General features: G+C 35.9%; 1 protein-coding gene across 1 annotated transcript in view; it reads right to left on the bottom strand.

The window, feature by feature from the left end:
- Window positions 1-239: 239 nt before the first annotated feature.
- Window positions 240-13,089, bottom strand: part of HAO2 (hydroxyacid oxidase 2) — a 43,886-nt gene continuing 31,036 nt past the window's right edge. Inside the window, exons 6-8 of the mRNA XM_007485287.3 lie at window positions 12,398-12,556; window positions 5,309-5,378; window positions 240-1,738 (exon numbers count right to left, since the gene is read on the bottom strand). Of these exons, the coding sequence (XP_007485349.1) occupies window positions 1,683-1,738; window positions 5,309-5,378; window positions 12,398-12,556 (285 nt within the window). The 3' untranslated portion in view covers window positions 240-1,682. The remainder of the gene's footprint in view (window positions 1,739-5,308; window positions 5,379-12,397; window positions 12,557-13,089) is intronic.

Genomic DNA, 13,089 nt, shown 5'->3' with positions numbered 1-13,089 from the left:
GATAAGAAAATGTACATTAAGTGACTTGCTCAAAGTCACTAAAATAGTGCAACTAAGGGATTCCTGGATATCCTACATAGCTCCTCCCTCTCACTTTCCCTCTTTCTTCTCTTCTCTTTCAAGAACATAATAATAATAATAATAATAATAATAATAATACACTGTTTATAGAGGGTTTTCAAATTTGTGAATCACTATACAAAAACAACCTCATTTAAGTTTTAAAACATTCCTGTAAAGTAGGTAAGATGGGTTTTATTATTGTGATTTTACATGTGAAGAAACTGAAAGCCACAAAATATTAAATGATTTTTGTCCATGGTTATACAGCCAGCAAGTATAAAATGGAGGGTTTATTATTATTATTATTATTAATTTGTTTGTCACATTAAAATTCCCAGGTATCTTCCTCTCTCTCCTTCCCACACTAGATAAAGAATCATTTGACAGAAAAATATACACATATATAAACTATGTCTTTTGTGTTTCTATGCATCAGTTCTTTCTCTGGAGGTTGAAGTTCACAAATTATTCTCCAAACTTTAATTCTGTAGCTATATATAACGTTTTCTTATTTCTACTCATTTTGCTTTTCATAATTTCTTGTAGGTATTTCCATATTTAAAAAAGCATTCTGCTTTTCATTTCTTAAGGCACAATAGTATTCCATCATAATTATATGTCATAACTTATCCAGCCATTCCTCAAGTGATGGACATCCTCTCAATTTCCAGTTTTTTGTTCCCTTAAACATGGAGGATTTGAAACCAGCTGTCCCTGACTCCATAACCAATACTCCATCAATTAGTAGGAGTAATAAGGGTAGCTCTGGCTTGTTGAAAATGAAAAGACTAAGTTGAATGGGAAAGAGAAAATTTTTACAAATGTAAGCAAGATATTTGTGTTCTCATCTATATTATTGCAGTATCCTCTAAAGCTCCAAGAAATAACAGCCACTTTTGAGCCAAACTATTATTAAAGAATACATAGTTAATCAATGTTTTCTTTATGTTTAGATTAGAAGGCAGGATCTTGGGTATGGACTATTTCTGGATGATAAATTGAGGCTTATGAAGACTCTGTGACATCTGTGTATTAGTGAAGGTCTTCTGGAGAGCCATTTGGAAGCTTGCCTACACATTTTTTGTGAAGTCAGAAAGAGAAATAGTCTTCAAATATTGAAAGAAGAATTTTCCTTTTAGTGATTAGATCCTTGGAATTTGAGACCCTCTGACCACTAATGATGGAAATGATCCTGGATGAGTACTACTTTTTGTCTGGTCCCTTTCTTCCCCTTCCAAAGTGAGCACTACATTGTTAATGTTGCAAATATTTTAATTATCATTGGGAAGCCCAAGTTGACCAGTCTGGTTTCTGGGTACAAGATATGCCAACAGAACCAGAACTTCAACTGATGGGAAAATCAGTCATTCCTTGACAAGAAAGGAGGAAATCAATTAGTTGGGCTTATAACTAGACCATCCCAATATCCCAGTTCTTGTTGATCCTGGTCCTCTTGCTCCTGAAATCCAGTTCAGTGGCACAGCTGGCTTGATGAGCTGTTTCCCCTGGCTAGGTTTTGGTGTGTGTATGTGCATGTACATGCATAGGTGTAAGGATAGAGCATCCATATGGTCACTTGATGTATCCATTCCTCAGATCATCATTGGAAAGGTCACCTCTTATAGCCTGGAGAATTTTACTAAGTCTTGGCTGATCTCTGAAACTGAATGGCAGCCTAAAACAATAACAATACAATATGTCAAGTTACATTCATCTGGACTTCTTTAATTCAAGGCTCCATGTTAATTTATACAGAAGAAACTTAGGTTGAATTAAAAAAAAATCCTTCCTTTCCCTCTTAGAATCAATACTAAGTATTGGTTTCAAGGCAGAAGATCTATAAGGATTAGTCAATTGGGGTTAGGTAACTTGCCCAGGGCCACACAGTTAGGAAGTATCTGAGGTCATATTTGAACCCAGGACCTTCCATCTCTAGGCCTGGTGTTCTATCCACTGAGCCACGTAACTGCCCTTTAGGTTGACTTTTATGCCATCCCCAAGCTTATTAACAAGGAATGCCTCATCTATTTGAAAGGATAAGTTATCTCAAATACTTTTGAAACATTTAAATAGAAAATCCTACTGTGAGAATAAAAAGTTTTTAATTAAATTAATTTTAATTAAATTTTTAATCACTTCATTTGAGCCATCCTTAAAAGATTTCTATTTGGCAACTTCATTGGCCTAGTCTTAAACACTATTTGCTATAAAAAGACAATTCATTTTATTTCTTAAAAATAATTACGACATTGTATGATTTTACATATATACACTATATTTCTGTGTCAAATGGTGGCCTTTGGTGTGGTGTGAGGAGGATGGGAGGGAGGTTGCTCAGAATTTGAAATATAACAAAAATAAATTAAATTTAAAAATTAGATTGGTCTTCCTTCATTAGATGTAGTGAGGGTGGTCCTAAGTTAGCTTAGGGCCCAGAATTCTTTGTATTTTAAACTCTTGTTCTCATCAGAGAATCAAAAGCTATTTCTATGAACTCTGTCACAGCCTCTTTCCAAGTATTGCATGATGCCTGAGTGGAAGTGGTGTGAGAAGGGTAGCTGAAAGTCTTTCCACTTTTCGGATTCAGACCATTTCTGATTCTTATCATTCTGCCTAGTCTGACCTACAGGTTGACCTCCTTGGTAGATATTTTAAACTCATCTTAAAATTTGTCAGTTTTTAAAGGTGGCCTAGACTTTTCAGGCTTGTTGGCACTGGTCAATTCAGGCAACTAACTTTCTGCATTCTGGGTAGGGTACAATGACTCAATTCTGTGGCAAAACTAGAAGCTGAATTTAAGTTTTCTAACCTTAATCTTAGTACTTGGGCCAAGATGTTTGATTTTGTGGCTTGGAGACATTCTAGATTCAAAGTCACTTTCCCCTAAACACTCAATTTACAGAAGATTTCCCTCCATTTAAATGGTAGGGAGTTCTATGGTTTACTATAGGATTGTGAGAATTTGTTTTTCACATTCTGTATCAATTGCTATATATTAGGGAGAATTATTGTATATTCCTGGTCTGAGATCTGAGTCAGAGATACCATCCAGTCTATTGATTTTTTCATTTTCTTTGACTTTGGGAATCCTAAGGAATATCTTCCTTTTAAAACAGAATTTGGTTATTAAATGTAAGGGAGGAGTATTCTTTTCTTGTGTGTGTGACCTGCCCACCTATGGGGATGGAGATGGGTGGATAATTTGATGGATCACCTCTTAATTAGTTGTCACCAATTAAAGATATCTTGGGATGCTCAAGGGAGGGGTTGAATAATGAGTTCCTAAAAAGTTTGGATCATCCCTTGGTCAGGAGAGAGCCATGGAGGCTTATATCACTTCATCAGCTATGATGCTGGCCTAACCAGTAAGCCTGATATAATCAATGAACTTGTATTCTTACCCCTAAATTAGTCTCGGGATCATTTTAATCACAATAGATTCAGGGCCTAGTCTCCCCTTCCCCCCCTCCCCCTTTTTAAATAAGACACTGAAAGGGAAGCAATAGCCTTAAGGAATGATTGAAGCAACTAGATAGAGTTAGTCCAAAGAAGAAAACATTGTTGAATGGTTTTTGTTTATGTGGTCAATTAGGCTACTAGTTTTCCCAATATTGAACCAGTCCTGCATCCCTGATATAAATCCCATCTGGTCATAGTGTATGATCTTGTGTGATATATTGCTTTAGTCACCATATTACTTTATTTAAAAATTTTGCATCCATATTCTTTAAGGAAATTGTCTATAGCAGTGATGTTGAACCTTTTAGAGACCAAGTGCCCACACTGCCCTCTCATGCAGCATGTGAACTGCTTCCTTACCCCAGACAGGGGAGAGAAGAAGTGCTTACATTCCTACATGAGAAGACAATACTTGTAACTTCTAAGAACTTCATCATTATTGGGGCAATTAGGAGGAGTGACTGCACGTGTATAACCTATATCAAATTACTTACTTTCTCAAAAAGGGGAGAAGGAAGTAATGAGGGAGGGAATTTGGAACTCTAAAAATGTTAAAATTATTTTTACATATAATTGGAAAAATATAAAAATTTAAATTTAAAAAATCCCTTTCAACACAAAGATTCTATGAGTATGGATCTCAACAAATTTTGATGTGAGGGAGAAAGAAAAAAATATTTCTTGTTTTAAATACTTTTTCATTTCTTTACTTCTAAACAGACACTCCTTATTTTAATGAGAGAATTTCCTTATCAGATGCTCTCTGTCCCCATGAATTTCTAGGTTCCCATGAAACTAAAATAAGAACTGAGATTTTAAATTATAAAGGGCATCAGTAGGTTTATCTCCCACCATAGGGGATAGATATTACACATTATAGTGGCCTGAATTAATTATTGATAATTTGACAAAATTATAATTAATAATTTGATAATAATAACTTGATGATAAATAATGATAATTAATTATCATAAAGTCTTGAGTACTTCTATTTCATATGATACCATTCAGTTCCACTTAATTCAATAACTACTGGGGACCAGGACTGGGCTTGATTTGAACTCAGGTATTCCTCAGATATTATCTGTAACCCAGGGCAAATTTTTGTTTGTCTCAATTTCTACATCTATAAAATTAGGATAATAATAGCACCTACTTCCCAGAGATGTTATGAGGTTCAAATGAGGTAATAATTGTAAAGCACTTAGCATAGTGCCTGTTACACAGTAAGAGCTATATAAATGTTAACCATTATTATTACTATTTAGTGTTAGAATGTCCTTACTCTTTTGTATAATAGCTACCTCAAATGCTTGCTGACAGCTAGCATTTCTCTTCTTTGTCTCCTCTCTTACAGACTAAAAACACAATATTTTAACTGTCCTTTATGTTCTAGTCCCCCATTCCCTTCTAGTACTCTTTCCTTTCTTTTAATACATTTTAGCTTCTCGAAATCCTTCCTAAAGAATGTTTCTTAGAACTAGACACAGTACTCCTGAGAATGTGATCTGTTTAGTGTTTTAAGCATAGTGAGCTAACTACTTTCCATAAACTTCTTTGTAACAATCAATTAATACAGCATTCCCACCCCCCCCTCCTACTTTCAAAAAAGCAGTCACATTAAGCTGCCTGTTCCAGTTAAGATTCTCCCTCTTGTGTTTCTCCCTTGTACTCCTTTCCTGTGGAGGAACATAAAATGGAGGGGAGGTGATGGATGAAAAAAGAGAGAAATTATACTTGTTCCTTATATGCATTACATTTAATACAAACCCAAAGTGAATCTTACCTGTAAGGGCCATGGATCTATAGAACTCCTTTTTTAATAAGTTCAAGAGTTGTTGAATTCCCTCTTCACCCTATTCCCAAAAGGAGATAACTGTGAGGCAATATTTTGACCATTTAGAACATGTGATCTGACCAACTAATGAATATGTCTTGATATACAAACTTAATGAATATAGACCAAAAACATAGACAAAATGCTTCTTCTCCTTCACCCAGAAGCATTTTACTTGAGGTTAAGAAAGTTTTGTTTTTGATTAGCCCACAATCAAGGAACTGTTTTTAGACTATTCTCAACCTTCCAATCATTTCTCAACCCATTTAGTACTTCCCAAGTTGGTCAATCATTTAGTAAGCATTTATTGAGTGTGTGCTATATGCTTAAGCACTAGGAATGTTGTTTGTCATCCTTCGTTTTCAAAGAGGACCACCGCTATCATGGAGTGATGTCTTGACTTGTACTAGAATTGGATTTAAGTGAGGCAAAGTTCCATAAAGTTGTCAGCCTCACTCTCTTCCAGGGTAATGAGAGTCTAGTGTCAAGACAAGAATCAAACTGACTGGCAATGGCCTAGGATGAAGTGGATAACTATGGAGTCTTTGATGTATGATTAAGCTCTAAACACCCCACAGCTCAAGTGATCCACAAGGAAATTGGTTTTATCAAGGCTCAAAGGGGGGAATTGAAAAAAAATAATCTATAGCTTAAGTAGTATTGATTATCTTAATGATTTATTTTAGTTTGTAAGGACTAATCCATATTGCTATTATATTTTATTTTTAAAACCCTTACCACCTTCCATCTTAGAATAAATACTGTGTATTGGTTCTAGGGAGGATGAGCAGTAAGGGCTAGGCAATAGGGGTTGAGTGACTTGCCCAGGGTCACACATGTCTGAAGCCAGATTTGAATCTAGCACCTCTAATCTCTAGGTCTGACTCTCAATCCACTGAGCAATATGCCCCCTTTATTACTATTTTAGAATGAGATATAGATCATGGTAGTAAAAGATTAAGTTCCTCATTGTTGCAGAGTTGAATCTATGCATACCTGAATTGAGCTTGTGCAGAGCTAAGCTGGTATGGCCAGTTTTTCATTTCATAGCTGTATAAGTTTCCCTTTGTGCCATCTAAGAGCATTCTCAACCACATTTACTTTAAGTGCCTCACTTTTCAGCTAAAGCAATAATTCTGTGATACAGAGATTGACTGTTTTAATGTAATAACCAAGCAGATAGACAGTTTGATGATCGTTATACTCTCAAAATGCCAGGTATGTCTCCCAACACATCTAGCAACCCTATATTGCAAATCAACTTACTTCTTTATTTCTGTTATACTTCCCTATTTCTGTAAATCTCATGAGTAATCATTAATGTCATGAATATGTATTAATCACATGAATATAATTTCTTGTGGGGAGCCAACAAACCCCTACTGACTGACAAGCTCACAGTTGGGAGTCAGGAACTGCAAAGCAGTCCCCCATGAACAAAGGCCCCTGCTGACCCCCTTCTGTGACTTCTTTCTCTCCAACTTTCCTTACTAATTGACTTGTTGTGATTATTATTCTCTCCTCAATACAGGAGAAATAATATGAGAGCAAATACTTATAGGATCAATACATATATATCCCACTTTAACCCTCTAGGTTATTATACCAAAAGACTGCAATTACAGAACTAAAGCCCAAAGATTATTGCCCATTACCCCTCCTTTCTTTCACTCAAACAGAGGTATGCTTCAAGGCCCCACAATAAACACTGGTCAAATGCTTGAACACTATAATTAATCTTTCCTTACAGTTATCACACTCCAATGAATTTGTTGATGAACAGAAACCAGGCAATATTGCCAGGCACTTCAAAGTAACACAAGAAAAACAGTAAATTGAGTAAAACCCCCAAACCAGTCTGCTTTAAGTCACCTTTTAACTAGATATGAAAATGTTTTGTTATACATCTCCTAAGCAATTGTGATTGATGGTAAAAGCTGATCAAAAGCACAATGATTCTCTCAGTAGGTCAAAGGGTACTAACCTACAAACGACTTTATTCATGTTATTCATATACATCACATAGTGTTGTAGAAACATAGTAAATGATCACAGAATTCTTTGTTGTAGTAACATCATAAGAATGTTGATTAATTGATTTGATAATATCCAATCAGAATGCAGAATATCACATGTAGAAAATTGATTGTGTGCCAAAGAAGTATGTACTTGAAACCCTGTATAATAAATGAACCACAGTACTATGGCAGAGCACTGTGTGTGCTGCCTACATATGTGGGTTTGAACATATAGTGTCTCTCACCTCATAATTCGACCGGATCATCACAGTTAGACAGAGAAAAAAGCCTCGGACCCTCAGAGAGACTGCTGGACAGCTCTCCTTAATTTCTCTTTTATTACTCTAAAATAAGCTCTATAAACACTAGTTTGTTTTTGTCCGCTGAGGAGCCATTGACTGTGTTTATTGGCAAATGCTAGCTTTGTTAATAAATTGAACATGCTCAGAACTTTTTGCCTCAGTTTCTGTTTATCTCAGATTTCTATTGTAATGATTAAGAATGAATTGAAAATTTAGGGAAAAACACAAAGGACAATGAAAGGGGTTTTTAAAGGTATTATTGGTATACTAAAGAAAAAGAAAGGATAAACTTATTGCTTTGAGAGAGATGGGGAACTGTGTAGGCTTCAATGATAATATGGAGAAAGTGGAACTTTTTGACTCTTCCTACCTTGCTCCAAACTTTATATCAAGGAGAATAATCTGGAAATAGTAGAAGATATTAAACATTTGAATCATGTGGTACTTCTGAGGTCTCTAGTAGCTTCATTATGCAATTATTTGATTTGATAAGAAGTGAAGAAATAGTTTTAGGGGGGTCTATAACTTCTGATTCTCTGGATCCCATGACTTCTGACTCATTCTACTACTATCTATTTATTTTATGTTGGTTCTTTCGTCTTTGTTATTGGGGAAAGCAGGTGTGCCAAAGAATATTCATTACTGAGCCAAAAAGAATCACCAGTGTTTTAGAAAGGATATCAAGAAGCTTATCCCTTAGATCTTAATTGATTGATAAGCAAGTGTTTATTGAGAGCTTCCTATGGGGATTTTAAAGAAGTATATGATGTGGCCTCTCATTCAAGGATTATGTGATGTATTCGAGGCAACAATATCTATATATGAAATGATAAATGATCAAGGCCTTTCATATGCATCAGTCAAGATTTGTGGAAGTTCATGGCAAAATTTGGTTGCCTAGAGAGGTTCAGCAGTACTGTACACCAACTCCATGTTGTATGATATACTTGTATGGGTTCTGGATAATGGATGAGAATCTTGTTCTTTCCCAGGCACCAATGGAGTAAAGCAAGACTGTGTGCTTGTTCCCTTACTTTTAGCAATGTTGTTAGATGCCTTTAATAAGGTCAAAAACAGCAATAAGGTCAGCTATCACACTGATGGTAAATTATTTAACTTGGAAAGACTACTAGCTCAGATGCAATAGAGTATGAATGATTTCTCTGCTGTTTGTGCTAATTTTGGCATGACAATTAACACCAAGAAAAAAAAGTTCTCCACCAGATAATACTGCACCTGCCATATGTTGAATCATGGGTTACAACAAATGGAGAAATTGTGAATGCTGTGGATAAGTTCACTTAACTTGGCCGTATACACACAAATGATGAGCTTGATATCTTGCTCAGTGTTTGGGAGACTCTGAAGGAAAGTGTGATAGAGAAGAAGGTAGGTTGCCTACCAAACTGAAGGTCTATAGAACTATTGTTCTGCCTCATTGTTGCATGTCTGTGAAACCTGGACAGTACACTGGTGCTAAGCCAGGAAATTGAATCACTTCCTTTTTAATTGTCTTGGGAAGATTCTGAAGATCATCTGAGAATATAAAGTACTGAACACTAAAGTCCTTTCTTGAACTGAACTGCCAACATTCCAATTGTAATGAAGAAAGTCTCTCTCTGATGGATAGTCACATTGTGTGAATGCCAAACACACATTTACCTAAAAAAACCCAAAACACTTTTTGGAGAACTCACACAAGGCAGAGCTTACAAGGTCAGAAGTGATACAAAGACACTCTCAAGGTCTCTCTAAAGAACTTTGGTATTTATTGTGAGACATTGTATGCACTGGAACAAGACCATCTAACATGGCATGCTATGCTCTATGATCAAAGCAGAATTGAAGTAGATCAAAAGAAATGTAGTATGTGCAACTTTAGATACATCTCCATTCCAGTGTTTATAATGGCTATTTGTACCCAACCTATAGTAGAGACTTCTGAGCTGATATTGGTCTGATCAGCCAAAATTGGACACAGCATACATTGACCTTGACATCTTGGTGTCATTTTGGTCCTCTTCAAGTACAAGGGACAACAACAGATCTATATGAGGCAATAGGATCTACATATAAAATCATGAATGGAAACACATGATGTCTTGAGGCAGGTTCTAAATCAGTAGAACCAATAATGAATGTAGTTGGACTTTACAGCAAAGGATGGTCTAGTCTAACTGGGATAGTTCAGGAAAAGCTTCTTGGAGGAAATGAATATTGATCTGGGCTTTGAAGGACAGATATAATAAGAGCTAGGCAGAAGTGAAAAGAGAGGACATTCCAAATAGAGATGCATAGAGAAAAAAATTCATGAGGCTTTTTCAGAGGACAGTGAGTAGAAATATCTGTCTGGAGTTGAGAGTTTATAATGTCACAAACTCTTCACAATTTGTCTCTAATCTGTCTTTCCAGTTTTATTCCATTTCCCTCCCTTTGGGGAACTAAGCCCAAATTGGACAATCCATGGTTCTTTAGACCCAGCATTCCATATTCTATATCAGTGCATTGCCCAAACCACCTCTCCTGCCTTTGGTTCAATCGTTTCCTTCAAGATTCAACTCGTGCAACTCAGGTGAACCCTTCCTGGTCTTTCTAATTGAAATCTTAATTTTTTAAAGAATAGGGATTGTTTCATTTTTTTGTATTTTTCTCCATATATATTATATCCATTATACTTCTCGCCCCCCCCAACTAGAGTAGAAAATTCATGTGAGAATACATTATTTTATTTTTAATTTTATATTCCTACTGTCTAGCACGGTCAGTGCTAGTGAACACATAGTATTTGAATGGGATGGAATATAGGAAGCAGTGAGAGATAAAACTAGAACCAGTTTTTGAGGATTGTGAATGTCAATCTAAGCAGACAAAGAACATTGTTCTGAGAATTAAGAGATTTTGATTTTTGTCTAAGTTCTGCTTCTTATTAGCTCTGTGAATTTGGGAAAGTAACTTAATCTGTTTGGGAACTCTGTTTCATTATCTGTAAAATGAATAGTTGGATTAAAAATTTACTTCTGTAGTAAAATAAATACTATGTATTGATTCCAAGGCATTGAGAATTAAGTTACCTGCCCAAGGTCACACATTTAGGAAGTATCTGAGATCAAATTTGTACCCAGGACCTCCAGTCTCTAGATTTGGCACAATCCACTGAGCCACCTATCTGTGCCCTGAGTAGTTGGATTATAGCCTCCAAGATCTTTTCTAGCTTGACCATCCTATACTTCTGTGATACCATTAGGTTTTCAAGGAAATATGTTGGGATGTTCTAAGAGTATTTGCTATGAACAGTGTTGTGGGATAGAGATTTCAGACCTGGATTATTTTCCTACACTCCAGAATGTGCATTGAGGGATTGAAATATAATGAATGGGAGAGGAGTAAAACTTTTTCTACTTGGCCTTGGAGGGCAGACCTAAGACCAAGTTATAGAATAAGATTTTAGTTTGAAATAAATATGGTATAATAGAAAGAGCACTGGATTTGCTCTGAGTCCAAATAGGTTAAAATTTTAGCTGTCCTACCTACTGCCTAAATGACCTTAAATGAATCATTTGATCTCTCTAGGTCTCAGTTTCCATATATATAAATTGTTGTTCAGTTGTTTCAGTTGTGTCTGACTCTGTGACCCCATTTGGGATTTTCTTGGCAAAGGTACTGGAGTGGTTTTGTGAATCTTAAAAACTGCTCAGACTCTACCTTAAAAGATTTGGTTAAGCTATTCCCTTACTGTAACAAATGAAGGTACTTGATCAGGAATATATTGGGAATTTTAACATGACTCCACCCATACTTAGACATACTTTTGGGGAAGATAAAGTTGTAAACTCCTTACTGAACAATGAAAAGTCCCCAACTCATACTTACAGTGAAGCAAAAATCCTAAGCTAGGTCTATTTTTAGATCTAATACAAAAGGGTGCTAAGTACCTATAAAGGTTAAATTAATCACTAAAAAGGTCAAGCAATGTACAAAAGGCAAGAGGTGTGAAGTTTTAGTTTACTCAGAGAAGGTGATAACAAAAGAAGATGTGAACTTAGAATGGTCAGTTCTGGGGAAAATGTCTACTGTGATTGGTAGATGTGAAAATTTAGGGGAAGTAACATAAGAGAAATTTCTCTTTAAAAGGAGCTGGCTCTTTGAACTTGGGGAGAGTTTGGAGTTAGTTTGGAGGATCTGGCTCTCTGAACTCAGTTCAGAAGTTGAGGATTTCAGTGAAGGATTGGAGTTTTGCTTTAGGATGATCTTGTGGTGAGTGATTAAAGACTGACTAGTCTCTCTTAAGGCTCAGGCCTAGGCCATTTGGCCTAGGCCCTTCATACTATTTACTCTCTACTCTCTCTCTCCCTTTCCTTAATTCCTTCATTTGTATTAATTAAAATCTCCATAAAACCCAGCTGACTTGGGTATTTTCATATTTGGGAATTTTTCCCATGGTGACCACTTATTTTTTTATTTAAATCAAGACACTAAAAATTATCTTTACAGTTTTGGCAATTCACAGTCTTGAAATTCACATTTTCGTGGTTACAGTTTGCTATTTCCTTCTCCAGCTCATTTTACAGATGAGTAACTGAGGCAAACAAGGTTGAGAGATGACCTCTAAGTTCCTCTTCTGGGTCTAGATCTTGGCATCCTATCTCTTGGGGAATGTCTTAAACAGATGGGTGAGCAGCTGTATTGTTTACCTCATGTACTCCTCTCTTTTACCTCACCTTGTAAGTGAGACCCCACAGGATTGGCCTTCCAAGGAAAATACACCTTGCACCAAGTGCTAGTGCCTTTAGTACATCTGTTCCAGTTCGGATGCCACCATCTAAGTAAACTTCTATTCTTCCTTTCACAGCATTTACAACTTCTGTCAGGGCATCAATCTGAAAAGAAATATAGCATGTTTTTTTGTTACTACTCTTGATTTTTTCTCAGTAGGGGTGAGGAGCTGGTGGAAAGAAGGTTATCAGTGGGTAGCGTCCTAGGAACGTGATGATACAAGCCATGGGTGCAATATTAACCTAAATTAATTTGCCCTTTCAATGTTATATCAAACAAACTACTGAAGGCTTATTTGATATACTAGGAAAATTTTTTTTTCAAAATTCATCTGAAGCAACAAAAAAGTTTTTAGGGAAATAATTTGTAAAATAACTTCATCAATAAAAGAAAAACTCTGAGGTTTGACCTTACATCTAGAAAATAAGCAAAGATGACAAAATGTAGAAAACAATCAATGTTGGAGTTCCTATGGAAAGACAAGCACACTAATAAATTATTGATAGGGCTATGAAATGGTCAAAGCATTCTAGAATTGATATGAAATAAATTTAAAAAACATTACTAAGATGTTGGTACCTTTGACCTGGTGCTCCCACTTGTAGGCATATACTCCAAGAAAGTCAGGGACAGGTAG

This window comes from Monodelphis domestica, chromosome 2 (assembly GCF_027887165.1).
Source record: "Monodelphis domestica isolate mMonDom1 chromosome 2, mMonDom1.pri, whole genome shotgun sequence".
Lineage (NCBI taxonomy): Eukaryota > Metazoa > Chordata > Mammalia > Didelphimorphia > Didelphidae > Monodelphis > Monodelphis domestica.
The sequence above is the reverse complement of the archived record's forward strand: the minus strand, read 5'-3'. Positions and strand labels throughout refer to the sequence as shown.